At 51.3% G+C, this 26,854-nt stretch overlaps 1 protein-coding gene across 3 annotated transcripts in view; it reads right to left on the bottom strand.

The window, feature by feature from the left end:
* The window catches only part of FLI1 (Fli-1 proto-oncogene, ETS transcription factor), a 116,581-nt gene extending 111,438 nt beyond the window's left edge, over positions 1-5,143 (bottom strand). For 2 of the 3 annotated variants that reach the window (XM_055306874.1, XM_055306871.1), the window contains exon 1: positions 3,453-3,760. In XM_055306874.1, coding sequence (XP_055162849.1) covers positions 3,453-3,511 — 59 coding nt within the window. In that variant the 5' untranslated portion in view covers positions 3,512-3,760. Of the gene's footprint in view, positions 1-3,452; positions 3,761-4,973 lie in introns of those variants that run through there. The other variant, XM_055306872.1, reaches the window with a different exon arrangement.
* Between the last annotated feature and the right edge of the window lie 21,711 nt (positions 5,144-26,854).

Genomic DNA, 26,854 nt, shown 5'->3' with positions numbered 1-26,854 from the left:
CTCCAGACACAGAATTATTTATTTACGTGTCTGTTACCTCTATAAGAGTATATATTCCAGGAGGGCTTTGATACCTGTTTCATTCTCAACACAGAAAGCAGAGCCTTGGACCATAGCAGACACATAATTAATATCGGTTGAATTAATAAAATACGGATTATGGCACATCCAGACCGTAAGTGATCTAATGCTCTAATAAGGTGATCCCCACAAGCCCCTATTCCCCAAGGAGAAAATTCAACCAATGCACATTCAACGAAGGTTCCAGAGTTCATTTAATCCTCACTGTGATTTCTGGCCCATTTGACAGGTGAGAAAACTGACATTCAAAGAGCTGAAGCGTCTTGCAGGAGGACGCACAGCAACTGAGTAGCAGGTGAGAATGAACTCAGGTCTTCTGACTTGAGTCCACCATGCACGTCTCTGTTTCATTCACCATGTCTGCTTCTGCGCTGATTGCTTCCCCGTCTTTAATGGCACCATGTGCACTGAATCAAGCTTTCATAGATGGGATGCTTAGACTCAATTGAACTGCCTAGAACTAAGATGCAGGTTTTGAAACCAGGTCATCGCTGGAGCAGCAACCAGTATCACGCGATTGTCAACACTGATAATATCACTGTGGGGAGCAGGGGTGGGGTAGGTGTTGTTTAATATCGCAGGTTAACTTGCCCGGGGCCAAAGAAGAGGGGAATGGCTCCTGAAAATTTTGATATTCCCAACGTGATGCTCAGAGACTTCCCAGGAGACATTCTTGGAAAGAAGAGAACATGACGCAGAAGGAACAAGGGCCGCAAGATTAGGATTTGGAAATCACACGGAGTTGTGCAAATTATGCACAAAATGAAAGGCTTCTGCAAAGAAATCCAGACCTCCCTGGCACCCTGGACTACATGCCTCCTGAGGGCTGAGACCCATAGGGATTTTGAAATATAGACATGCCTCAGATTTGAAGAAGAAACATGCAGGTGCATAAAAATCACATTCCAGAATCACTCAAAGATGAATTGTCAAGGTCACTCAAACTGGGAACACGTTCTAGATCTGTCTGCGGACCTCAATCTGTACAGAACTGGATTCCATGGACAGGCAGGTACGTGTCCTTAGAAGAGCATATATGCGTGGTATTTTAGGAACAGAGGACTGGAAAGATACCACTATGGAGGTAATTGAGTCCCACTTTCATTTGTACAAAGATTTTGAAGTTCAAACAGGTTTTATGGACTCTGCATGCTCACGGGAGAGTCTAGACATCCACTGGTCTCCCCTTGTCCACTGTCCCCTCCAAACACAGTGTTGGAACCATCACAGGAAAAGGGTCTAGGAACCTCCAGATCCAAAGGTCACACAGCGACAGGAAACTGTGGCTTTCACACAATTTAAATACCGAAGTGCACACTAACAACTCAATCCTTCAGCATTTGGGGGGACTGAAGTCCCTCAGGATTTGAAAAGCACTGCTCTGTGGGTGGGTCTGCCTACCGGGGCCACCTGGGTGAGAGACAGGGGAGCTCTGAGGAGGGTTTGGAGGGACCCATGGGTTCCCCCCACCCACATGAAAAGGAAGACCTTCACTTCCATCCTCACACGAAGCACGGGGGTCCTGGTCTAAGCCTGCCATGCCAATCCCTGTGTGTGTCTCTAAAGAGGTTAGCACATCCTGGGTACACAGACCACAGCTTCCTCCATTTGCTCAGGGCCTTAGAGGTCTGAGTATCATGGAGATATTGCTTCACTTCTCCTTAGGGTGTCCACATCGAGACCCTGGAGCCATCTTACCACCCTTCCGGATCAGAGGGAGTGCTTCTGGGTAAGCGGCAAGTATCCTAAGTGTGGGTGGGGGGCGGGTGTTTCTAGAGCGGAGCATCCTTTTACCAAACCAGGGATACACAAGACACCACCAGCGGGCACACACCAGCACCAAGAGAAACAGGCATGACCGGCCAGTGGCCACCTCCACCCTGGCCAGAGGCACGCTGGCCCCTCACCCCCGCACACTTGAAACTGGAGGAACCCAGACTCACGCAGGCTCCCCTTAACCCAGTACAATCAGTTATCTCATCTCCAGATTTTCAAGTTCCTTCTGTTGGTGCCTTTTACCTAAGTCAGCATGTTTCAGACTTTCCGAAAAAAACCTTAGAAAATAAAAACCACGACTCCACCCGAATGATAAAAATCTCTTAAATTCTCCAAGCACAACATCTTAGTCTCCTCTGAGCTCAGCCCCGAGCGAGCCAGCGAGCGAGCCGTTGATGCCTCTGGGTTCTGGGGAATGGCGGGCTGGGCCGGTCCCCACTCACCAGCCTAATAGTTTTTCCAGACTGAGCCCTGCTTGGTGTTGCGGGACAGCCTGGAAGCCGACTCCCGGTCCCATTCATTCCTCTCGGTCCTCGGAGGTCAGTCACCTTAGGAGGTGTCCCTCCTCTCTGCTCCTGGTCCCACTTCCCGCTTCCAGGAGGAGCCAGGCAAGCAACAGCCCTCAAGTCTGATGCGAAACCCAGACCCTCATCCATCCCTCTGGGCTGCATTTTGCACCTTAGAGCCGGGCGTGAGGTGTGGGGTGAGGATGCGGGGGTGGGGTGGGGGTGGATTTGCAGGGCCGGCGCGGGGGCCGCGGGACCCCCTCTGGGCAGCCCGCGGAGCGCTCCCGGGGGCGCAGAGCCAGCCCGGGGCGCGAGGCAGCGGCGCAGAGCCGGACCCAGAGCCGGACGCGGAGGGGTCCCCTGCCCGCGGCGGAGCGCCGGGGCGGGCCCGTCAGTCCCGGGGAGGCGCAGAGCCCGGCAGCACCAGTACCAAGAGGAAGGGAAACCAGCCCGCGCTGACATGTAAACAGGCACTTCCAAGTGGAGCAGCCCGCGCAGACGGACCCCCCAAGCACGCTCACTTGCACCCGGACCCGCCTGCAACCCAGCCGCTTGCCCGCCCAGGGCCCTCCCCGCGGGGCCCCGAGCTGCTGGCGGCTGCAGCTCCCGCCCCCGGCTCGCCGTCGGCCTCGGGCAGAAGGAAGCCGGCCGCCCGGCCAGTGCCCAGCGCCGGGGCCAAGGCGCCCAGCCCGCCCGGCGGGAGCGGCGGCCCGGAGGTCTGCGGCCCCCGGCTTGGATCCGCCCCCGAGGTCCCCGGTGCTAGCGCGACCCCCGCCCGCAGCCCGGCCCGCTGCGCGTAGAGGGGGGGCGGGCGCGGCTTCGGGGCAAGGGGTGCAGGGGGTGAAGGCTGGAGGGGGGGGTGGGTGCAGGGTGTGGGGGGATCGCTGTCTGCGGGGCGCCCGGAGGGTCGCCCCCGCGCGTGAGGCTCGCCCCCGGGGCGCGGGAGGAGCCGGCGCGAAGCCGGGGCGCGGGAGGGAGAGTGAGGGCCACGTCTTCCGGGACCCCGCGCCCCGCGCCCCGCTCCCCGCGCCGAGCCCGCCCGCCCGCCGCCCCGGCCGGCCCCGCCGCTCCCGCCGCCGCATCGCTTACCTTAATAGTCCCGTCCATTTGGCCAAGTCTGCAGCCGAGCCCCCCAATATTCCACACATTGACCCGGTTACAGCCTGACCTCGCAGCCCCTTCGGATTAGCCCGGCGCGGCCTCCCTGGCGCCCGGGGCCCTCCCTGCGTGCCCCCCGCGAGCGCCCTGCCCTCGCTCCCCTGTGCACGTTTGTTGTTGTAGCGGAGCGAAAAAGAGACAGTTAACCGGATGAAACTTTTTTTTAGCTAATTTTGGGAAGTGACTTCACTTTGCGAATCGGGGAGGAAGTCCTATCTCTCTCTCTCTCTCTCTCTCTCTCTCTCTCTGTCTCGCGCTCTCCTCTCCTCTCCCCTCTGCTCTCCCTCGTCTTCCCTCCCCCCACACCCCCTCTTCCTCCCCTCTGCTGGTCCTGCTTTTCGCATCACACACACACTATATAAATACACCCGGAGATGCCCAGATACATTCATGCGCGGCGCACACAGGATACTTGCTCCTGGGAGATAAGGGCGAGCTGGGAACAATGCCGGCGTCCACGCCCGGCGCCCGCGCCCTGATTCCCGCAGTCTGCACCCACCCGCCCCCAACACCTTCCCCCAAAGTCCAAAACCAAGCGCCTTTGGCCTCCTTCCTTTTCCCGGGGCCGTTGGCCGAAGGTGGCCCTCCTGACTCATTCACTTTCCGTTTCTTCCCACAGATACGTTCATTAATGCTTTTTCCAGCCGGAGGCAAACTTATTGGGGGTGGGGGGGATGTTGGGGCGGGGGGGGGGGGGAGAGTTTACTCGGGCTGGGGATAACCTGGAGCCTACAGCCCTGGAAGATCTCGACTCAGACCGAAGCAAACCAACCATTAAAAAAGAAAAAAAGAAAAAAAAAAGAAAAGCGTCCAATGGGAGTTTTTCCACCCTGGGCCCTCGGCTGCCGACGCGGACTCGGGGCGGTTTCGGAAGGACCGCGCCGTCGGGGGCGCGGACCCGGCTCCCCGCGCATTGTTAGCAGCAGGGCGCCCCCGGGGCAGCGCGTCCCGGCCCTTCGCTCCTGGAGAGCTCCCCGCGCCCGCCCAGGGCCGGGACCCGCGGCACCCTGGGCCACCTACCCGCGCTGACTAGGGGCAGACCCCAGGCGCTTTACCTGGACCAGACGGCCCGGTCCCGGCGCCCGGCCAGAGCCCCCCAGGCAGCGCTACTCAGCGCCCCAAGAAACCGCAGCACGTCGCCTCCACACTGGTCAGCAGGTCTCCAGGGCGCAGCACGCAAGATCGCCGCACAGACTCAGACGGCGCCCCCACCGTGAGCCCCCGGGGTCAGTGCTCGGGACCATCACCCCCAACCAGCCGGGAGGCCAGCCTGGCCGGCCCCCGCCACCCGGAGACCTCCCCGCCGTCCCCCTGCAGCGCCGCCGCCGATCGCCCTGGCTGGGGCAGCCTCCGGAGTCCGGGCTCAGCGAGGGGACACCCCCCACCACCACCACCACACCTCCGGGCGCTCTCGGCCTGACTCCCTTCTCCCCAACCTCCAAAACAGGTTACCTTGTCCACGCTCTCCAGACCACGCTTTGGACTTTTTCACTTTTATTTAAGAGTCCACCCGGGGAAGGAGGAAAAAAAAAAAATCCAGAAGAGATCCGAATCAATTGGAAAGGAAAAAAAAAATTCAAAAGGGTGTCCACAGCAGCGAAAAAAGGTGACTTATTAATTCTTTATTTCTTCTGGAGCAATTGAGCCAGAAAGCTAGCTCGCCTCCCTCCCGCCCGCCCCCCACCCCCCTCTCGAAATTAGTCTCATCAATTCAGCTCCAATTTTGGGTTCGAATACAGACGCGGGTCTGAACGTGACCAGACCTGGAGTGGCGGGTGTAGCCTGCCAGCAATTGAGACTCGGTGTGCTTATGGGGGAGTGGGGTGGGGGTGGGGTGGGGGGTGGGCTGGGGGCCGGGCCGACCCCCCCACCTCCTGTCTGCTTCTCAATCCAGGGGTCTGCTCCGGGGCTCCCCTGGGACCGCCACATCTGGTTACCGCTAGCGGGGTCAGTCCCCCCCTTTGCCTGGGGCCACCAGTTCTGGAGTTCAATTAAAAGAAATCAGGCTTAACCCTTTCCTCCCCGCGGCCGGCCGCCTGCCCTCTCACTCTTCCCTTCAGCTTTTCCACATGCTTTCCAGAGAGGAAAGAGGTTAAAGGGAAAGGAAGAATGAATTACATCCTTTCAAACCCCAAATTGTTTCCTTTTCAGCCCAGACTCTGCCGACCTTCAAACGACAACAGGGCTTTCAGGAGGGTGCGGGGAGACCGCTTCCCACCCGGACCTGGCCAGAAACCCGGCACCCCCAGCCACATTGCCCCTCTTTCAGGCAGAAGGGATTCCAACTTCACCACCGGGAGGCCCCCTTCCTGGTCCTGGGCAAACACTGAGGTTGTTAATGGCCACCCCACACCAGTGCTCTGCTCCCCCTTCCTTGCACGCTCCTCCTAGTGCTTGAGAAGGCACCTCTGCAGCAACAAACGTTGGCTAGGTTTCTCTTCCCAACTCCCATGAGGCCTGGCAAAGAGCGTATTATTATCTTCACTGCACTGGTCAGTATGGCCACCCCCACACCCCGAGCACCCCCAAACTCCTTTTAGCAGGCTCTGCCTCTCCCATTGAGAGTTGCTCAATGTGAAACTACATTAAAATGAGCACTTGCCGTCCTGTGTTAGCTGTGGGACTCAATAGCACTCTCTGTTTCTCCCTGGGAAACCAAAGCTATGACAGTTTCGTAACTTTGAAGATGGGGAGGGGGGAGAGGCTGGCATTGGCATGACTGTCACCCCTTCGTGACTCACTGGCACTGGCGCCATGCCTTTTGCTATCTACCAGCCCCACCATGAGGAGCTCCTGTCCACTCACATGGCCCTCCACCCAGAAAGAAGGACCCACCCCCTACCCCAACTGGGAACCACAGCTCTCAGAGGGATTCAAGACTCCCTCCACCCCATCCTGACCGGCTGGTGGGCAAGTTTGCCCCACTTATGTAACTTTGGGTTTGATGCTCAACTCCTGCTGCTGCTTCTATTTTAAATCCCGAAGGGGGAAAAAGCCCTAACCAAACACAACAGTAAACAAGTCTGCCCTGTTTCATGTGGTTACCACCAGACATCTGGAAAGATGGTTTGATCCTGGCAGCTCACATTGTTTTCACGAGCAGCCAAAGAGAATATTTTGAATGTTTGCATTGAGACAAATTGATAGAGAGCCTGTGGTAAGGCCCGCTGCAAATGAAAACTGTCTTTGAGTTGAGGAGGTGGAACCGCTCCCCTTCTCTCTCCCTCCCCTTTCTCTCTCCCCTCTCCCCCTCTTCCTTCTCCCTTCTCCTAGCTTAGCTGGGGACTGGTTACCCCAGCCCACACACTGGCACACACCCTCTTTCCTGGCTCACCAGAGACTGTCCGCCCGCCTTTCCCAGACTGGGCAGGGCTGGGGACCAGGGAGCCGGTGCCTGCGGCCACCGGTGCTGCTTCCACCAGCCAGGGACTGGCTCTCAAGTCAGGGAGCGCTGGCAGCCCGCGGGGGGCCGGGCCAGCATTTAAAACAAAAGTTACTAAGGGGGGTAGGGAGGGAACCCAATTGATGACCCATTTGTAGGGTCCCCTACAGACAGAAAGCACGTCCACGTCCAGACAGAAAGCGACTGTTTGGGAGACATTCGTCTGTTGAGCATCTTCGCTGGGACTTGGGTGGGACGACTGGCCTCGCACCGTCCGCACTTGACAGTATTTTCAAAGTCGCGGAAGTCCTGCTTCCCCCCGGGAGGGGAGCGGCTGGGTGAAACGTGTCTTGGCTCGCTCAATGTCAGCCCTTTTGACCCGGTCAAGACTTTCCAGGCGCGACTTCCTGGGCTGCTTTGGTCCCGGCCCAGGTTGGGGGTGGGAGGGCACGACACTCGGAGCCCAGGCCGCGGGGTGCCTCCTCGACCCCGGGACTCCGACACTGGGAACCCCGAAAGATGCCCGGCCTGGCGGAGCGTCCCAGACGGATACTTCCATCGCTCCCCCCCCCAACCCGGGTCCAGCGCGGGCAGTGCAGGCAGTGCAAGGAGGGGGGGAAGAGGGTAGAGGGGAGGGGCGCGGGGGGGGGGGCGGGGGAGGGACGGGCGAGGGAGCGCCAAAATCCCAGACTGCACAACTTCGGCTTCAAGTGTCTGGCCCCTCGCTCGAGGCCATAATTAATTTGAGATTTATTTTTATTGGAGAACTCGAGTCTCGTCTGACCTTAGCCAAACAAGGCTGCTCAGCCGCCCCTGGATGCGCTTGAATGCCGGGGAATATTTCTGCAGGAAGGCTCTGCAGGCGCGCCTGCTTTGAATTTGTTTCTCAGACTTCATCTACTCACAGATTGAAGGAAGATTTAGAGCCTCTGCTCGCTCTGCCCGCTCCCCACGCTCGCTCCCGCCTCTGCGCAGAGCCGGTTCAGGGCGCTACGTGGGAGGCCGCGGCGGCGGGAGGCCGGGGGCCGCGGGCCCGGCTGGGGGAGGGTCCGTGCGCCCCGAGGGTCCCCAGACCACGCGGCGTCGACGGGGAGATCCCGAGGGAGCCCGGAGCCGACCAGAGAGCGCAGGCGGACAAGAGGTGGAGACCAGCCAGGTGCCGGGACTCTCACCCAGGGCGGCGGCGCCTCGACCCGCGGCCTGGGGGTAGGGGTGGGGGCAGGCGGGGGAGGGAGAGTTTCAGCCTCTCCCCTCTCCGTCCGCCCGGCCTCCCGGCGCCCCAAACGGCATTTATTCCTAGTACAGACCTGCCTCCTTGAAGCGCCGCTGCAGGACCTGCCGGCCAGATGCTGCCCCTGGGCCGTGTCGCTGCGCACATTCTAGGGCCATAAGCCTCCTTTGGTCTGGTGTGTGGGGTGGAGGGGAGTCTCGCCCCCGGTTCAGCACGGGCTGAAGGCAGGCCAGGGGGTGAGGGAGCGAGGAGAGGTCTGGAAAGTGGAGGACCCCGCCGGGTGGGGTGGGGCCCGGGCGAGGCCTCCCGCCATGCGCCTTGCGCTCCTCGCTCTGGGGGCCAGGATGGCTCCGCGGGGTCTCCCGCGTCCTCCACCCCATATCTCCCAGCGGACCGTCCAGGTCGGAAGGCTCACTGAGAAAAGGACTCCTGGGGTTTGAATTCCTGCTCTGCACGTCCCAGCTCTGTGGCCTCAAACGAGTTCCCTGACCTCTCTGTGCCTCAGTGTCCTCATCCGTACCTTGGGGTTGTAATGGGGACCTAACCCTCCCAGGGCTGTCGCAAACCTGAGCACGAATCTGCCATTATTAATAGTATCGTGGCTCCGCCCCTTACCAGCTGCTAACCTGTCAAGGCCTCAGTTTCTCATCTGCAAAATGGATCACCTCCTAGGGTTGTTAGTAATATTAAGTCAGTCAGCACAAATGCGATACTCAGAACAGGGCCTGGCAGGGGCGAGGGCGACCTGAATTCAAGTTGCCACCACTATTCACCCGCTGCGCGTCCCTGTCTTGGAGTCACCCGGGTTCCCTCTGGCCCTTTCCCTTGCTCTTTCCAGCCTCGTCCCGCCCTCAGCGCCCTCCTGCGGGCACCTCCCCGAGGCCCCTGTGGGTTCTCAGAACCCAGGTCGCGGCCGCGTGCAGGCGGCTTGGCGGCTTGGGCCCCTCGGCTGGCTGCAGGCTCCGGGCCTGGGCGCCTGGGCCCGCAGGGTGTTCCTCTACAGCCTCGGAGCCGGGTTCCCGACGCGCCGCGGCAGGGGCTTGGCAACCGGGGACTGTTTGCACCCCTCTGGCAAATGGTCGATGTAGGGAGCCGGAGGAACAGACCCAAGATTGTCCCCGCTACGCAGACCTTTCGCCGCCATCAATGCACCCCTTTGTGCAACAATACAAACTTTGTGGCTGCTGAAAAATCCCTTTTTTCCCCCCTTGAAAAGAGCTCCTGCGGCGAGCGGCTCCTTTGGCTGCGGGCAGCTCCTAGACTGCTCGCTCCCCTCGCCCTCCTGCCCACTCTGGGCGCTCCGCTCTGCAGGGCCGCCCGCTCTGCCCCCGACCCTCGGCCTGGGTGGGTCTCCCGGGCTCCCACGTGCCCCTCTGGGGCTCGCCATCCCCGAGTTTGGGGTCCCCGGGTGGGTGCAGACCGCGGGGGGGCGGTGGGGGCCGCGGATGGGAGGGATACTGCAGCTCCCCGCGCGGGGCCACTTGCAGCCTCGGGGGCAGAGCTGGAAGCGAGAGCGCCCTTGGCTTCAGGTCCTGGGACTGGCGGGGGTGGGAGGGGCCCCGGCCTAACCTCCCGGGAAAACTGGGCTCCACGACCCCCAGCGCGCCTTCGTCCCCTGTCCCGGCCGCCGTCCGGCCGGCCGGCCGGCCTTCCACTGATTGTCGCCGATACACTGATTCACTTATTGTTCATTGATTCACTGCAGATGAAACCCTTCGTACTCGCCGGGGCTCCAGGACCCGGGCTCCCCAAAGTGGCTGTAAAACTCCTTCAGACCTCGGGAGGGGGTGGGGAGGGTGGGGGGGGTGACACCTTGTGTCAACAGATTTCCCTTTAGAGCAATGGGAGGAGGGCTGCACGCCAAAGCGGCGCTTCCGGATGGTCGCACCCCACGGAGGCGGCCACGTGCGGGCACACGGTCCCCCCCCACCGGGGCTGCGGTCGCGGACGCAGGGGGAGCTCCGCGCGGGCACCGGGGCGGGGTTTGGGGCGGGGTTTGGGGCGGGGGCGGGGCCGGGACCCCACCCGTAGGTTTGCAGCCGCTCGGCGCGCCCTTCCTCCTGCGGCTGCAGAGGCTCGAGGCCCGGAGCCGCCGCGCTCCCGGGGCTACCCGGAAGGAGGGAGGTCGCGCCGGGTCCCTACCCCGGGCACCCCCAGCCCCGCCCCCTGGGGTTGCTTTTCATTTGAACGTGTAACCCAGATGTCCCGGCCCCGGCTTGTTTACATTCCTGGGAACTGTTGTGAGTGAAGAACACGTCCGATCCGTCGGCAGAGATCGCGCTCTGCGCTTGGGAGGGGCGGGTGGGGCCAGGGAAGGTGGGCCTGAGGACGCACGGGGCGTGGAAGCGGTGGGAGAAGCGCGGGGCGTGCTCACACCCGCGCACACCCGCGCACACCCGCGCACAGGCCCCCACCCTGAGACCCGCCGTGCGCCAGAGGCGCGAGCGCAGGGCCCCTGGGGTCCCACCCTGGCGAGCGGTCCCGGGCCTGGCGTCTGGGCGCCCTTCCCACCTTCAGTCTCCCAAATGGTCCTCCTCAACCAAGGATGCCCGAGGGTCTGCGTGCCACCCTCCTACGACCCATTCCCATCGGGAGCGCCCCAGGCTCCGGACACGCCCGCGGACCCTCCACGTCCTTTCCCTTGGGGGAGGGACCGTAGGCCCCGATGGCAGAGGGGGCTGGGGGTCATTACCTGTTTAAAGGCGCTGTCATGTCTTACCTTGACGTAAGACGATGTGTCCGGGACTGTCTGAAACATCCTTGGTTGGTGATGAAGGTCGGGAAGGCCGCGAAACCAACCTGGGTAGGAGAAACCTCAGTGACCCGACGGTACCACCCCACACGGGTGAGCCGGTTGGGGGGTTGGGGTGGGGGTTGGTGATGAAGGAGAAATTCAAAGGGAGAAGACTCGGGGAGTTGCGAGGCTGGGCTCAGCCTGGGTCTGCAAGGAGGATCCGAATGGTTTAGGTGCTGGACACCCGCCCTGCGCCTCTGCCTCCAGACCGCAGGCTAGGAGATGGTGAAGGTTGAGAGCCAGCTCACGTCATTGGGTCTCCTTCCCACAGACCTGCAACCCTCCCCTCCCCACAGTGGGAGACACCCATTTCCCCCAGGCCGGGGTAGTTTCACACCTGCAGACACTGGGGTCCTCGCAGCCAGAAGAGAGAACGTGCCCCTGCCGGCTGCCCAGATAGAGGTAGGTCTCCCCTGGGAGGCAGCCCCAGGCCCCAGGCCCCAGGCCCTGGGCCCCAGGGAACAGATATTTTGCAGAAGCTCAGGCTCTCAGGACACAGATCTGCCTGGCTCTCCTGCTACTCCTGGACCCCACCACTGTCCAGCTGCCCCCCCTCTTCCCTGCTGGTGAACTGCCTGGGGAGGAAGACTGGCTGAAGGTTCTGGAGGTCTAGGGAGGCCCTTTCCCCCAGCCCCTGCTTCTGCAAGGAAATAGTTTTATGGCAGAAACAAAGACAATGAATGACGCAGTCTCATTTCGAGTGGCAGAGGAGATGGTGTCTGAAGTCTGAATATTTGGGCTGGCGGGTGCAAAAACCACCCTAGGACGCCAGGTGCCTCTGCGTGAGCCTCTCCCTGCCCTGCCAAGTCTGGTGGCTGTCTCTCCCCTCTTCCCCTCCTTCTTTTTAAACCATCTTTAACGTGGCAGCGTGCAGCTTCTCCGGCAGCCAATGTGTTTCTGATAAAGCACTTTTCTCCCCACTAACAAATTCCAGCTTTTTGGCTCCTGAAGCCACAACACACATCCACGAGTTCAGGGACCAGGTATGCTCCTTTGGGCTCCTAGATTCCTGTGCCCTGCCTCTATCCCCAGGTCCTTGCTGAGACTGTCCCCCATTTTCTTTGAAAGTTGGAGTGCACTTTGCCAGGAAAGTGAGAGAGAGAGGATAAAAGAAAAAAAAAAGGAGAGAAAATAAAGCTCCAGGGGGAGAATGAGAGAAAGAAAGAGCCCCAGAAAGCCTCCCATTTCCTGGCTGCAACTGGAACAGGCAGCCCGGCAGGGGAGAGAGAGGTGCCACCACCACCCTGCATTCCCCCAGAGGTCCCCCATGCTCGCTCGCGCTCACCTTAGACACCCTTTCCTGCTCAGCCAGCAGGAACTGGCTTCAGGATCTTGGAGCGCTGGGTGCTAATTCTCTGCGCCCGGAGCCCCCGATCTGATCCGTGAAGCCGAATTAAACCTGCTGGCTGCCCAGAGTCTGAGTGTGCCTTTCTTTGCAGCGCACATCCAGACAGCCAGCCTCAGTCCCTGCAGGAGCTGGGGGGGCTGTAGAAACCACTCGTTGGTCTGCGCGCCCTGCAGCTTTCCTCCGTGACGCCTCTCTTCATCCCACTCCCCCTTCCTCTCTCTTTTCCCGTCTTTTAATTTGATTTCCGTTTTCTTATCAATATTTCAACTGCCGTCTGATGAATTGTTCTAATAGACAGCCACCCATCTGCCCCTAGCTGCTTTTCCAGAAACCTCACGGTGTTGCTGGGAAATGTCAAGGGACTCAGGGAACCACACACATATCGCAAATGGGAAGCCAAGAGGAGACACTGAGACCCAGGCCTTCTTTTATTTGATGAGGTTTACATGAGGTTTGCATGATTGCCATGCAAATAATTATTTCTCAGACTTAAACACTGTGACGGAAGTCCTCTTTGATTTTGCAAGTCCTTAGGTTCATCTTACTTAAAGGTGACTTTTCCCCTTATTTGGACTTTCCTTGGCATACATCCTTTTCGGACCCATGTTTTCTAGGCAGCATCTCTAAGAGCAAGGGGATTTACAAAGGTCAGAGAAGCGGCCCTGTCATGGAATTTCAATTTTAAAACACATTTAACAACACCCTCATTCAGAGTCCTTTCTGGGTCCTCGAGTTTGTGTTTTGTTTTGTTTTGTTTTAAATTTTGGAATCCTGGCTCATTTCTTCAATGTAAGACCTAGTCTCTAATGGGGCTCAGATTTCTGTGAATGTGCCCACATTTGCTGTTTTAGTTGCCCAATCCTAGGGCTGTTCTGCACATAACAGCAGGGCCTTGCCTTGCCTTGCGGATGAGCTGCCTGTGTGCTCTCCCCCTGGCTGGCGGGTGGTTTTCACACCCTTGATTTCCCTGCTCCCAAGTCTCCCGTAACCAGGGCTATGCACCAGGCCCCTGCCCAGAGCCCTCGGGTGTGTTGGGCTGGGTTGGGGGGGAAGTGGGGGTGACAGGTAAGGGTAGAGAATGTGTCAGTTCATCAGAACAAAACCACAGCTGGTTACCTCTGAGAATTCATTGCCTCAATTTCTTTTTTTGAAAAGATCTTATTTATTTATTATTCATGAAAGACAGACAGAGAGAGAGAGAGGCAGAGACACAGGCAGAGGGAGAAGCAGGCTCCCTGTGGGGGGCCCGACGTGGGACTTGATCCCAGGTCTCCAGGATCACGCCCTGGGCCGAAGATAGGCGCTAAACCGCTGAGCCACCAGGGGATCCCCATTGCCTCAGTTTCTCATGCTTCCCCCTCCTGGTCCTTCCTTCTTGGGTACCCAGACCCCTGACTGCTTTGGTTCTGGACACTTAGAAAATTAATGTGGTACCTGTTCCCTCTTCTCCGCCTCCCCTACTCCCCACTCCTCAACGGCTCTGGAAATTTCTGAGCAAAAGCAATTGCTAGGATTCCATTTCTGGGGAAAGCACACTTATCACCCAGATCTCCCCACGTGGGGGGTATGAAGACTGGCGGCGGGGTTATTCATTATTTCCTTCTCAACAATATCCCGATTTTTCTCTCCGTCCCTCCCCCAAAGCTCAACATATTGAAACATTTTGCTGCTTAATAAGAGCAGCCGGGAGAGCTCGGAGGTGAAAGGCCAGCCTGGGACCGTGACTGGGGCTGCCTGGGCTCGGGGCTGCCGGCCAGGCGCCCCCGCCCAGCGCATTCCTGACCACTGCTTAGGAAAACAAGGCAGCTTGGGGAGGGGTGGGGTCTGAAGTACAGGAGCCAGTGCCCCCTTGGTTTTGTCCTGGGATTCGGGGAGAGATCATCTTCCCTCCCAAAGGGAACACACGCTATTCCAAACAACCACAAATAAAACAGACGGTGCCCCTCTGTCGGGCAATACATCATACCCCCATGTCATGCTTTTCAAAAGAGAGGTTCTGGGACACCTGGGTGGCTCAGTATTTGAGCGTCTGCCTTTGGCTCAGGGTGTGATCCCGGGGTCCTGGGATCGAGTTCTGCATCAGGCTCCCCGCAGGGAGCCTACTTCTCCCTCTGCCTCTCTCATGAATAAATAAATAAAATCTTTAAAAAAAAAAGAGGGGTTCTTTCCAGGATAGTTGGAGATTTGAAATTGTTTTCTTTTCACCCCCCTGTCTCTTTTCTTTCTTGAAGGGGACTTCTAGGAGATTCCTTGAGTACCTGCTTCTGATTTCAAACCCTTTCTTCTGTTTCAGAGTTATCACATCCTTATTTGCAGACCTATCTACCCAAGATTTGCCTCCCTTCATTAGATTGTCAGCTGCCTGAAGGCAGGTGTTGAGGTTGTTTTGCCCGCTGCTGGACACCCAGTGTCCACACTGAGATCGACACATAGTGGTGTGTGACAATTATTTAACTCCACCTCTTCTTTCTGAACAATGAGGAAGGAGGGGACTATGATACTAAACCAAGCCATCATGTTGTTACTAAGGGAAAACTGACAGGAACATTTCACCTGCAGGTACTAATTCATTTTCTGCTTTGCAGGGTTGGAGGAAATCAGTGCTCACCTATAGGTTTCCTTTTTACATAAATAGTTTAACTGGGGATCAAGAGATCATTCCCTTCCCCAAGCACCGTGGGTGTGGTCGGTTGATGGAGGGGTCCTCTGCTAGTTTTGTACCAAACTCTTCAGTGTCTGTGCACACATATGCAGGTATGCCTCATTATTTCCTCCTCTTCCTGTAATTTTAAGACCCAGAAGGGGTATTCGCGCCGAGAATCATGCACATAATAAAATCTTGGTGGTCCTGGAAAAAACAGAGGAGCTGAGAATGCAGTGAGGCCTGATCTGGACTCCCTTTCAGCTAGGGTCTCAGGGCTGGACGTGCTTGTGTGCACAAGAGGGCACTGGGAGGCTTGTGGATGCCCACCCGGGGAGTGCCTGCAGCCCTAACCACCCTGTCTGGGAGCAGGGGTGGGATGGGATTAGGACCCAGGCTCTCGCATCCTCTAGAAGGATATTAGCCAACTCCCTTTGTCACCTGGAGCCTTCAATTTGCCAGGAGAAAATTGCTGAAATTGGTAACAGCTGCCATAAGGAGGAGCCTAAGAGAGGAGAGAATGAAGGGGACGGGGCAGGAAGACTCATTAAAGCCAGCTTATCCTTCCAACTGCTTCCAAAGGAGAAGGGGAGGGGGATTTCTTACTCTAGGTATTGCCAGCCTGTACCAGGCTGCTCCCTCCGGGCCATAGATTTGCAATCCAGAGCCTGGTCATTAGCACCTGACTCAGGTGTTGAGTTGAGGAGAGCTGGAGATTGGAATCCAAGCAACGCTCCCAGTGGGGGAGACTGGGTCCTTATCTGGGTGGTGCCACCATGGGTTCTATGATCTCAAGCAAGATCATAGGGCCCAGCTTCCTTATCCGGCTAATGAGAGAGCTACAGTTAGATCATCCTGAGATGCCTTCTGAAGCGTATGCCATAATTCTGTGAGAGTATAGAACCTGGGAAAGGATGTGGATCAATGGCAAATTAATGTTCTAGAGTTAGGAACTCTGGGTTCCGGTTTTAGTTCTGCTCCTGGTGAATAGTGTTCTGAGCTGAATTGTGTCCCCCTGATGCTAAAGCCCTACCCACCAGTAATTCAGAACATTAATGCATCATGTGAAGAGGCCTTTAAAGAGGTAAATAAGGTGAAATGGGGGGGGGGGAGGCTTAATCCAGTAGGACTGGTGTCCTTATAAGAACAGGAGATTAGCATACAGGAGTGTGGGTGCCCAGAAGACAGACCACGTGTGGGCACAGTGAGGCTACCAACTGCAAGCCAAAGAGAGAGGCCTTGGGAGCGAGCACACCTGCTGGGACCTCGATCTTGGATTTCTCATTTCTAGAGCAGCAAGAAAATAAATTTCTGTTGTTTAAGCCACTAATACTTTGGTATTTATTTTGGCAGCCCTAGCAAACTAATACAACTGGGAAATAGTGTTTTGCTGTGATTTGGTTTCCTCAAGTGAGTAAAAGACTTGACAATGCTGAAACACTTGATTTAACTTTTCTGGAACCTCTGGGATGATCAAGATCTATTAATTGCACATCCACAATGTTTTTCGCCCTGTGTAGCCTTGTGTATAAAGCAGTCTTCTGGTCTTTGTGGCTCTTTCCACCCCAAGTAAAGACTTAAATCACATTGAGTTTCAACGTCCTCTACATTTCCTATCCCTTTTGCTTTTAATGACAGGAAGGAAGGAAGTTGCTTCCTGCTCTTCCAACAAGCAATTTCAGATTTTAAAGGGTAGCCAACAAGATGTCACGCTCCTTATCTCTCATTATTTGTGTCCTCTTGTAGCCCTTGACAGGCTGCAAACCTAGACTGAGCTCCTGGAAATTACAAGGAGAGAAGAAGTGGGAAATCTGCTCAGGGAGATAAGTCCAGGAAATGGAAGCAGTGAGTAGAACAGGGTCCATGAGAAGAGATGTCAGACTGGGGCACTTTGGGTTCTGACGTGTGTGAGCGGGCTGGTCCTTTGATTCCCATCACATACCAACACACACACCACACACACACACACACACACACACACTCATTCATGCATATTCTTGATGTAGCAGAGGCTCTTAGGATGCAGGAGCATGGGGTTCAAACTAAGGAGCATTCAGAGCAAGGATGGAGAACTGCTGGATGGAGAGATCTGTGATCTGAACAGGTGCAAGAGAAAGGGCCTCTCCTAAGCTAATAGATTCATTCCTCACCTCCACCTGCAGATCAAACATGTGTAAAGTTTCCTTGGACTGGGGCGCCTGGGTGGCTCAGTTGGCTAAGTGTCTGACTCTTGATTTCAGCTCTGGTCATGCTCTCAGGATCCTGGGATCAAGTCCTGTGCTTAGTATGGAGTCTGCTTGGGATTCTCTCCCTCCCTCTGCCCCTCTCCACTCCTCACCCCACTACCCCACTCAAGTGCTCTCTCTTTCTGAAGAAAAAAAAAATCCCAGGACTGTGGATGAAGAGGTAAGGTTACTGGAGAATGAATAAGACCAAGCATAAGGCAAATAGGAGCTCTTAAGACTAAAGATTTTTATATACATTATATTCTTTCCTTCAACTCCCTTAGCTAGTTTTTCTCTTCCTTAAGTTGTCTTAAGTTATCTTTTCATGAATATCAATTAATTAATTTTGTTAGATAATCCCTGAGCCCCATTCTGGCTTAAATTTTAGTAATTTTAAAGAGCATATTACTAGTCTCATCTACGGTTATATATTTTTTTAGGTTATTGGGAGACATTGTTCTTCCTTGCTCCTGTTTAAAAGTGAGAAGAAAAAAACCTAGACAGAAGTCAAAGTTGGCCAGTGCCAATCCTTCATAAATAATTCCAGTATGGTTCCAAGTTGGGTGATGCTTTTTCTGGTAGAATGGAATCATTCATTCATGTATCCATTCATTCATTCATTCATTTGCCGGGGGCAGGAGGGTGGGTCTTGGGAAGGACCTGAGTAACATCACTTTGCTATCTCTGAGAAGGCAAAGGTTTGCAAAGACTATGTTATCTATCACTTTCAAAGCTGCCTGTACAACCACCGCGGTGTTGGGGGCAATGAGTCAGGGATCTTAAAGGATTCAAAACATAATTGTGTTGAGTGGGATGACCAGTGTGTCTGCTTCAGCTTTGAGGTGGAGGATGATGGTATTTGTTGAAAACAAAATAACTCTTTGGGATGCTGTTGAGAAAAATGCCACAGAACTAAAAGTACGCTTACTCTGGCTACCAAGGACACCGCAGCGTGTTATCTAGAGTGTAGATGCTTTATTCATTGCCCCCTGCCTGCCTTCATAGCCTCAATTTTAAAAAGAAAAAAGGGAAAAAAAAACTGGACAAAAGTTGGGGCGGAGCCAATGCCAATTAGCTTCCACACAAAGGTCTTTGGGGTATATTTTTTAAATGGAGGTGGTAGTTGCAGGGTGAGGTGTGGGCCATGTTTGAATGAGGATGGATACCAGTAATATCCCTAAGGATAGTTTTTTTTTTTTTTTTGAGAATTTAGATGCTTTTGACCAAGTGCTTCCAGCCTCTAGATGGAAGAGATGCTGTGTCCATACTGGTCTGATGAGATACTGGTCTGAGGTGTCATTATTATTTTTATTTTGGTGACTCTCAACTTTGATAGGCGCAGTGGGGTCCTGAAGAGAGCTTGGTCTCTCACTATTACTTCAATGCACGTCATAGCTGAACACAAAACAATGTCCCCCACTTAACACAACAAACACTGGGGACTCACGGCCTTGTGAGTTCCTCTCAGGGAACCTGCTTTCCCTAGATAAGAGATCAAAAGTGGAGGGAGGGTGTGTTTTCATTTTCTCAGTACACGTTTTCACATCAGACTTTGTGAAGGAAGGTGTCTCCTAGGTTTTTGGCTGAGGGCAAGGGGAACATAGGTCTGTCCCGAATCTTCCTTTCTCTTTTTAAAAGATCAGCTCCGTGAGTGCCACGAGGGACGACAAGCTGAGGATTTGACTGTGAGGTTCTCAGTGCTTCAGCATGATTGGTAATGTGACAACAGGAAAAGGAATTATGTTCCCCACTCTGTGAGGCCTACTTGCTGCTTCTGGGGGTGATGGCTTTGGTTCTATTAAAAAAAAAAAGACTAGTAGGGGAGGGAGGGGTGGAATGATGTGGATCTTGAAGAAATAGTTAAGTGTGTAATGCCCCCTCCAATCCTTATCACTCTTCCCTCCAAATTCTGACCCCAGAAGGGGCCGGCCTGTGTGGCGACCGGAGCGTGCCTGACTTTCAGATGGAACCATCAGTCCCTTCTCTGACTCAGCTAGCCACTGAGCTAGCTTGCTGCCTTGTGCTTCTGAGATCTCTGTCCTTTTCATTCTGCTAGGCCTTGTATAGAAGTGGCACCAGCAGTGCAAAAGCAGTTCTTACTGGAAATTTCTTGGGTCAGCTGAGACCAGAGTCCAATGGGTACCACGTCTTCAGCTACTAGCTTGGGGAACCAGCTACCCCAATTTTTTTTTACTGCACCCCTAGATGATTCTCTTTATTTAGGCCTTCCTGGGGTGAGAACATCACTCACGGTCAAACTTGAGCAAACTGTCTGAAATGGTTTTCTCGCAAGGGCCGACAAGGGCAGATGGTCAGATGTTTCAGTTGGGGAGGCTTTTCGATTTGGAAGCAAACTGAATTTTGGCTTCCATCTCTAGAGAAGAAACTGGTCATGGCTGTGAGGCCCAGAACCCTGAGCGATGATAAGCATTTGCAATCTTGAGCGCTTATCTCCTGCTGTATCTGGCCTTCTTGCATTTATAAAGTAAATCGGGAAATCTCACCACAACAGGCTTTCCTGTGAGGAGGCTGGCATTTCCTGCCTGCCCCACTGGGGACAGGGATGGAGGGAACACACTGCTAATGTCAGGTTTCCTCATTTCAGCTTCGCAGCAGCTGCTGCTGCTGCTGCTGCTGCGGGGAGCGGGGGGCAGGGGGAAGATCAGCCTGGGTGTGGGTTAGGGCGAAGGAGGTCATTGGTTTTTTTTTTTTTTTGATACACTTTTCATACAGCTTTCTGACACCTAAACCTAGAGCAGAAACCACCCGTCGTTGCTTGTTTGAACACACGTACACAAGTACACCTGCATATGCGTGTTGCGTGGATGCTCAGCTGACTGCTGTGATGAAAGCAATACTCTCTGGACCAACTACCATTAAACCGGTTATATTAAAATTAAAGCTAGGTTCCATTTCGATGCAGCAGGGAAGCATTCCTGTAGGCTCCACAGTGTCACCTTTGAAACATTCCATAAATAAATAATGCTTTTGTAAAGAGGCGCCTCTCCCCGCCTCTTGCATTTATCGTTAGGGTGAATTTTATTCCATTTTTCATACATGTGCTGTTGAAAAGATTGCTTGTGCTAATGAAAAATTTCTCATATTGCTTCTGTCAAAGAAAGATAGGAATGTGTGTAGAAAGCTCCATCTCGTTCTGCTATTATAACATTTGTATAACATATTTCATGTGGTGCTTACAGTCACATGTGATTGGACAGACCCTAGGGAAATCCATGCTCAATTTCCAGATGAAGAAACAGAATCTGAAACAGAAATCATTTCTTTTTCATGGCAACATTTAAATGTGTTATTTCATCAAGCAACGTGATTACTGTTATCGCCATTGTTTCCATGGTGAAACTGAATCATGTATGAGAAACCTGAATCTGTCAAGAATCATCTCATGTATTATCTAAGTAACATGTTTTAGACATTATCTATGATTATATAAATAATCGGTCAAACTTTGCAGGGGGAGCCACGGGGCCTGGCTAGGACTCAAGTCTTTGCACTTCTAATCCTCTATTTCCCTGTTGAGTTTCTATCAATATGGCTACTGAAATTTCTATCTCCTTTCAGTGATGGTGGGGTTGCTCCACATCAGTACCAATTCCCTGATTTTTAATGACTCAGTTCTCTCTTCTTCTATGTTTATATATGTTTTAAAGACTTATTTCTTTGAGAGAGAATGAGAGAGAGAAAGAGCATGGGCAGTGGGGAGGGGAAGAGGGAGAGAAAGAGAGGTAGAAGCAGGCTCCCCAAAGAGCAGGGAGCCCAATGTGAGGCTTGATTCACGGCTCGATCCCATGATCCTGGGATCATGATGTGACTTGAAGGCAGGCATTTAACCTGCTGAGCCCCAGGTACCCCCTCCTTCCATGTTGGAAACACCTAGTGTTACTTTCTATTTCCCATTCTTTCATCCCAGGAGGAAGGCTTGCAAAGATAGGAGAGATAGTTCGTGCCTAAGCACCCCACTTTCCTAATGTTACCATATTACAGAACCATGGTACCATTATCAAAACCTAGCATTAGAGGACACCTGGGTGGCTCAGTGGTTGAGCATCTGCTTTCGGTTCAAGTCGTGATCCCAGAGGTATGGGATCGAGTACCCCACAGGGAGCCTGTTTCTCCCTCTGCCTGTGTCTCTGCCTTTCTCTCTGTGTCTCTCAAGAATAAGTAAATAAATAAAATCTTAAGAAAATTTTCTATAAAAAACGAGAAAACTTAGCATTAGTACAATACTCTTAACTAAACTTCAGAATATTCATACATCCTTGGTTTTCCTGCAATATCCTTATTCTGTTCCAGGGTCCAGTCCAGACCCTATGATGTGTTTTATTGTCAGGGGTCCCTAGCCTCTTCCCATCTGCAGTAGTTCTTTGGTCTTTACTTCCATTGCATGACTTTGACATTTTTGAAGAGCATTGGTAGGGCATGATGTAGGCTGCCTCTCAATTTGGGTTTATCTGAAGTCTTACCATGATTAAAGAGTTACGTGTTTTGGGGGATAATACCATTGAGGTGACATGCCTTCTACAGCGTGTTATCCTGGAGGGTCCATGACATTGATGCCTTATTACTGGCAATGTTGACCTTGAGCACTGCTCGAAGTGGTGTTGGCCCTGTTACGCCACTACAATGTTACCATTTTTTTCTTTTCACAGTTAACTAGAATTTGATGGTGGGGAAGATATTTGTCATTAGAAGTATATTCTTTGATGAATACTTTGAGATCATGCAAATATCTTATTTTTCCTTACCCTTTTGCTCATTAATTTAGGGTGGAATTCACCCTAAGCAATAATTACTGTGGTGTTCTAATGGTGATTGCACTCATCCCTTCTACATTTATTAATTGGAATTCTTTTTTTCAAAAAATAGTTGTTCCTTCTCCTTTCTCTCTCTCTTCCTCCCTCCCTCCCTCTCTTCTTCCTCCTTCCCTCTCTGTTCCTTTCTTTCTTTCTCCTTTCTTTAATTAGTATGAACTCACAGATATTTATTTTATTATTTGAATTGCCATCTATTACTATAATATATTTTGTAGCTCAAATTTCAACTGGTTTGAGCTGGGCCATTGGGAGCTCTTTCAAGTTGACTTCCATATCCTTTTTGCCATACCCACCTGGTCCAAATTTTTTCCTTTAGCATCTCCTTACTTTCAGGCACCACATAATGCTTCAGGATTATCTTGTTGTTTTCCCTGCCCCAGCCCTGGAATTATCTGCTTCCCCAAGGATCCCCAGTTCCTTGGATTGACAATGTATTTAGAAACCAAGATTATAGGATTAGTTGCTCTATTTGCTACTGGGGGCTACAGCTTCTAGTCCCTCTCAGCAGACAAAACAAGGGAATATACACACATATACATATTTCTTTCTCTATCTATCTGTGCCCTAGTCTGCTAGTGCTGTCATAATGGAATAGCACAGAAAGGGTGGCTTAACACAGAAATTTCTTACAGTTCTGGAAGCTGCAAGTACAGGATTAAGATGTTGACTGGGTTGGTTTCTTCTGAGGCTTCTCTCCCTGGGTGGCAGGTGTCCATGGCCTCACACAGCCATGGTCTCTCTTTCTCTCTCTTTTCCTATAAGAATACAGTCATCTTATATTAAGGCCCCATCCTTATGATTCATTTAACTTCAGTTACCTTCTTAAAGGCCCTTTCTCCAAATACAGTTACATTACGGGTTACAACTTCAACATATGAATTATATAGTCCATAACAATCTGTTTCTATATTTTACTCTGAGTTAATGCCATTACCTCCAATGCCAACCCAATGCCACAGGGTTCATCCCAGAATTTCCTCTTTGCTTATTTGTAATCTCTGTCTCCAACAATGAGAAATGTGGCACTTATTATCTACAGGATATTTATTGATTTGTTCAACCATAGTGTACCTACAAAGCCCTTCGGAATTCCTAATCCATACCCTTGGGAGAAACAGATTCACCCAACTAAAATGTAGTGGTTTGCTTCTCCTTATATATGGTTCTTTTTATTTTTAGCTTTACAGTATTTGGTCAACACACTGTTTCCCAAAGTTACTAGGTCCCCTTTCATACTCAGCCTTTTGGTATAGTTATATCAACCATTTTAATGCAGTTATGTTTAGTTGTCATGGTCTGAATTCCACCTGGGGTTCTCCTGAAACTGGGGTTGAGTTTTTAAATTTACATACTGTAAAATTCACTCTTTGTGGCATATAGTTCTATGATTCTGAGAGATGTATCACATCACCACCCCCAAATTCTCTTGTCCTGCCCTTCCTTATACCCCCAATCCCTGACAAGCACTGGGGTTTGCTTTCCATCCCTAGTCTTGCCTGTTTCATAATCTCATATAAATGGAATCACACAATATGTAACCTTTGGGTCTGGCTTCCTTCACTTGCCAAAGTGTATTTAAGATTTATTCATGTTGGTTGTATGACCTAGTAGTGTGTTCCTTTTTGTGGCTGAGTAGTATTCCATTGTTGGTAGTACTCATTGTATGGATGTGCCATATTTTAGTGATCCATTCACCTACTGAAGGACATCTAGGCCATTTCAATTTTTGGTGACTATGAATAAAGCTATAAACATTTGTGTACAAGGTTTTGGTTGTATGTAAGTTTTCAGTTTGCTTGGGTAAATATCTAGGAGTGGGATTTTTGGCCTTTATAGTAAATGAACATCTAGCTTATAAGAAACTGCCGAACTCTTCTCCCAAGTGGTTGTGCCATTTGCATTCTTATCAGTAAGTTAGAGAGCTCTACTTGCTTTTAATACTTCTGAGCACATGAGCACTTGGTGTAATGTGCACTTCCCTGACAACTAACCATTTTTGAATATCTTTCCATGTGTGTGCTCGCATATACATCTGCCTTGATGCAGTGTTTTTTCAAGCCTTTTGTCTAGGATTTTATTGTTTAGTTCTTACTAATTTTTGTTGTTGTTGTTTAAGGAGGCTCCACCCAGCATGGACCCAACGTGGGGCCCGTACCCACAGCCCTGAGACCAAGACCTGAAGTGAGACCAAGAGTTGGCCGCTTAACCAACTGTGCCATCCAGGTGCCCCTTATTCTTGTTGAGTTTGGGGAGTTCTTCATATATTCTGGAAACACATCTGTTGTCACATTTATCTTTGGAAATACTTTTTTCCATTTTGTGTCTTGTCTTCTGATTCTCTTAACCATGTCTTTCTCTGAACAAAAGTTTTAAATTTTGATAAAGTCCAGTTTATATTTTTTCTTTTATGAATCTTGCTTTGGCTCTCATATCTAAAAACTCTTTACCATACCTAAAGTCAAGCAGGTATTCACCTATGTTATCTTTTAGACCTTGGATAGCCTTGAACTTTACATTTCAGCCTCTGACGTATTTTGAAATAATTTTTGTATAAGATGTGCAATATTTGTAATGGTTCATTATTTAATTACTTAATATTTTACATACAGACATCTAACTGTTCCAGAGTTGTTTGTTGAAAAGACTATCTTTTCTTTATTGAATTTCCTTTGTACCTGTCTCAAAAATCAGTTGACTGTATTAGTGTGTTTATGAGTTCTCTATTTTGTTCTATTGATCTATATGTCAATACCATATTGCCTTGACTATGGTAGCTTTGTACTGAGTCTGGAAATCATAGTGTGTATGCGTAACGTGAGTCCTGTGACTTTGTTCTTTTGCAGGTTTGTTTTGGCGACTCTAGTACCTTTGTCTTTCCAGATAAATTTTAGAATCACCTTGTTGATCTCCATAAGACTACTGGGGTTGTGTTGGGAATTGTGATGAACCTATAGTAAAACAGAGGGAACTGACATTTTAACAATATCAAGAAACGTGAAATTTGCAAGCATTTTCTAAGAAATTTATATGACATTGGTGTTCATTGCTGCATCTGACCTGATTGTACTATTTTTGCTCAACTTTGTCACTAGTGGCTAAGATTAGCCACAAATATCAGTATTTAACATTACATAAATGCTTCAGTACTGAAACATATAAACATAAATATACTCTTGATTATTAAGGGATTAGGCTAATAATTCTCCAAAAAATCATGCAATGCTATACATACACAAAGACTTACTTGTGCCTATAGTTTTATTATATTTGCAATTAAAAAGAAACTTTCTTTTTTTAACTACTGGAAAACTCCTTGAAAAGACCAAATATGTAGAAATTTGAGTACCTATTAAGGGCTCAGAAATTTGATTGACTAACAGAGCTGTCAAGAATGATTTCACAATTACAATTAGATTTCCACCGCTAACCGTACTATGAAGCAATATAGCGTAGCGGGTAAGATTCCAGCTTTGGGTCAAATAGACCTAGGTTTGTGTAATGGCTCTTCATTAACAAAGAGTTCTAATATGTCAAAAAATCCTAATAAATAACCAACTTATTTTTTGTGTTAAAGTACTCAGCACAGTGTCTGGAACTTGATTCTCAATAAATACTAACTATACTAATAAATGGATTTTTATCTTAAATGTTTCAAATATTTTTTATTATCACTGATAATATTTGGTTACACCAAACTCTAAAGAATTCAGAAGCTACAGATTCTAAAGTGTACCTATTCTGGGAGCACCTGGCTGCCTCAGTCAGAAGGGCATGTGACTCTAGATCTTGGGGTCATGAATTCAAACCCCACAGGGGGTGTAGAGATTACTTAAATAAATAAAACTTTTTAAAAAAGTGTATTCTGAAATGTAGTAACATCTCCAGAAAAACTTCTAATAAAAAAAATACCTGAATTATTTCCATTGAAATCAGTCTACATACAAGGGATAAATTCATAAATTGTTTTTCAGGGCAGCCCGGGTGGCTCAGTGGTTTAGCGCCGCCTTCAACCCAGGGCCTGATCCTGGAGACCCGGGACTGAGTCCCACATCGGGTTCCCTGCATGGAGCCTGCTTCTCCCTCTGCCTCTCTCTGTGTCTCATGAATAAATAAATAAAATCTTTTAAAAAATTGTTTTTTAGAAAAATTGAAAGTATCAGTGACTGGTTTTTAAACAGAACCAGACAGCTGATAGTCTAGAATATTCTTTTTCCTTTTTAAAGATTTTATTTATTTATTTATGTGTGTGTGAGAGAGAGAGAGAGAGAGAGAGAGAGAGCACGCATAAGCAGCAGAGAGGGGCCAAGGGAGAAGCAGACTCCCCGCTGAACAGGGAGCCCAATGTGGGGCGCGATCCCAGGACCCTGAGATCATGACCTGAGCCGAAGGCAGACACTTCACCAAGTGAGCAAGTCAGGTGCACCAATCTATAGTATTCTTGAACTAATTTCAAGGTAAGAAGGCTCTCTTCAGTTTACAGGCACACACACCTACCTGCACCTTGTGGTGGGTTGAAAAGTGAGACACATTTGGCTTTAGGAATTCATCTGGTTCAGTTTATAAACAAATCTGTACAGTTACTTAAAAAAAAATCCTCTACTCTCTCACTGTTTCTGCATGACTGTAGGAGAAGCTGCCTCTATCATGCCCCTAATTTTCATCATTTAGGTAGATGAGCATGCAGACCCGGGTGATATTTGATCAGAAGCAGCACTGGCCACAGAAAAGACCCTATGCAAGGTGTTGGCAAAAGAGGTCCCCATCACCACCTCCAGAGGACCATGTCCTACTTTTAGATCCTACTTTTAGATCCATGATCGGTCACAGTTTCTGGAAACTGAGGACAAAGGGAAGCGGTTTCCAGTCCGATTTTTCCATTT

This window comes from Nyctereutes procyonoides, unplaced genomic scaffold, assembly GCF_905146905.1.
Source record: "Nyctereutes procyonoides isolate TBG_1078 unplaced genomic scaffold, NYPRO_anot_genome, whole genome shotgun sequence".
In the NCBI taxonomy this organism is placed as follows: domain Eukaryota; kingdom Metazoa; phylum Chordata; class Mammalia; order Carnivora; family Canidae; genus Nyctereutes; species Nyctereutes procyonoides.
Note: the sequence above shows the minus strand (reverse complement) of the source record. Positions and strands in the feature narration are given on the sequence as shown.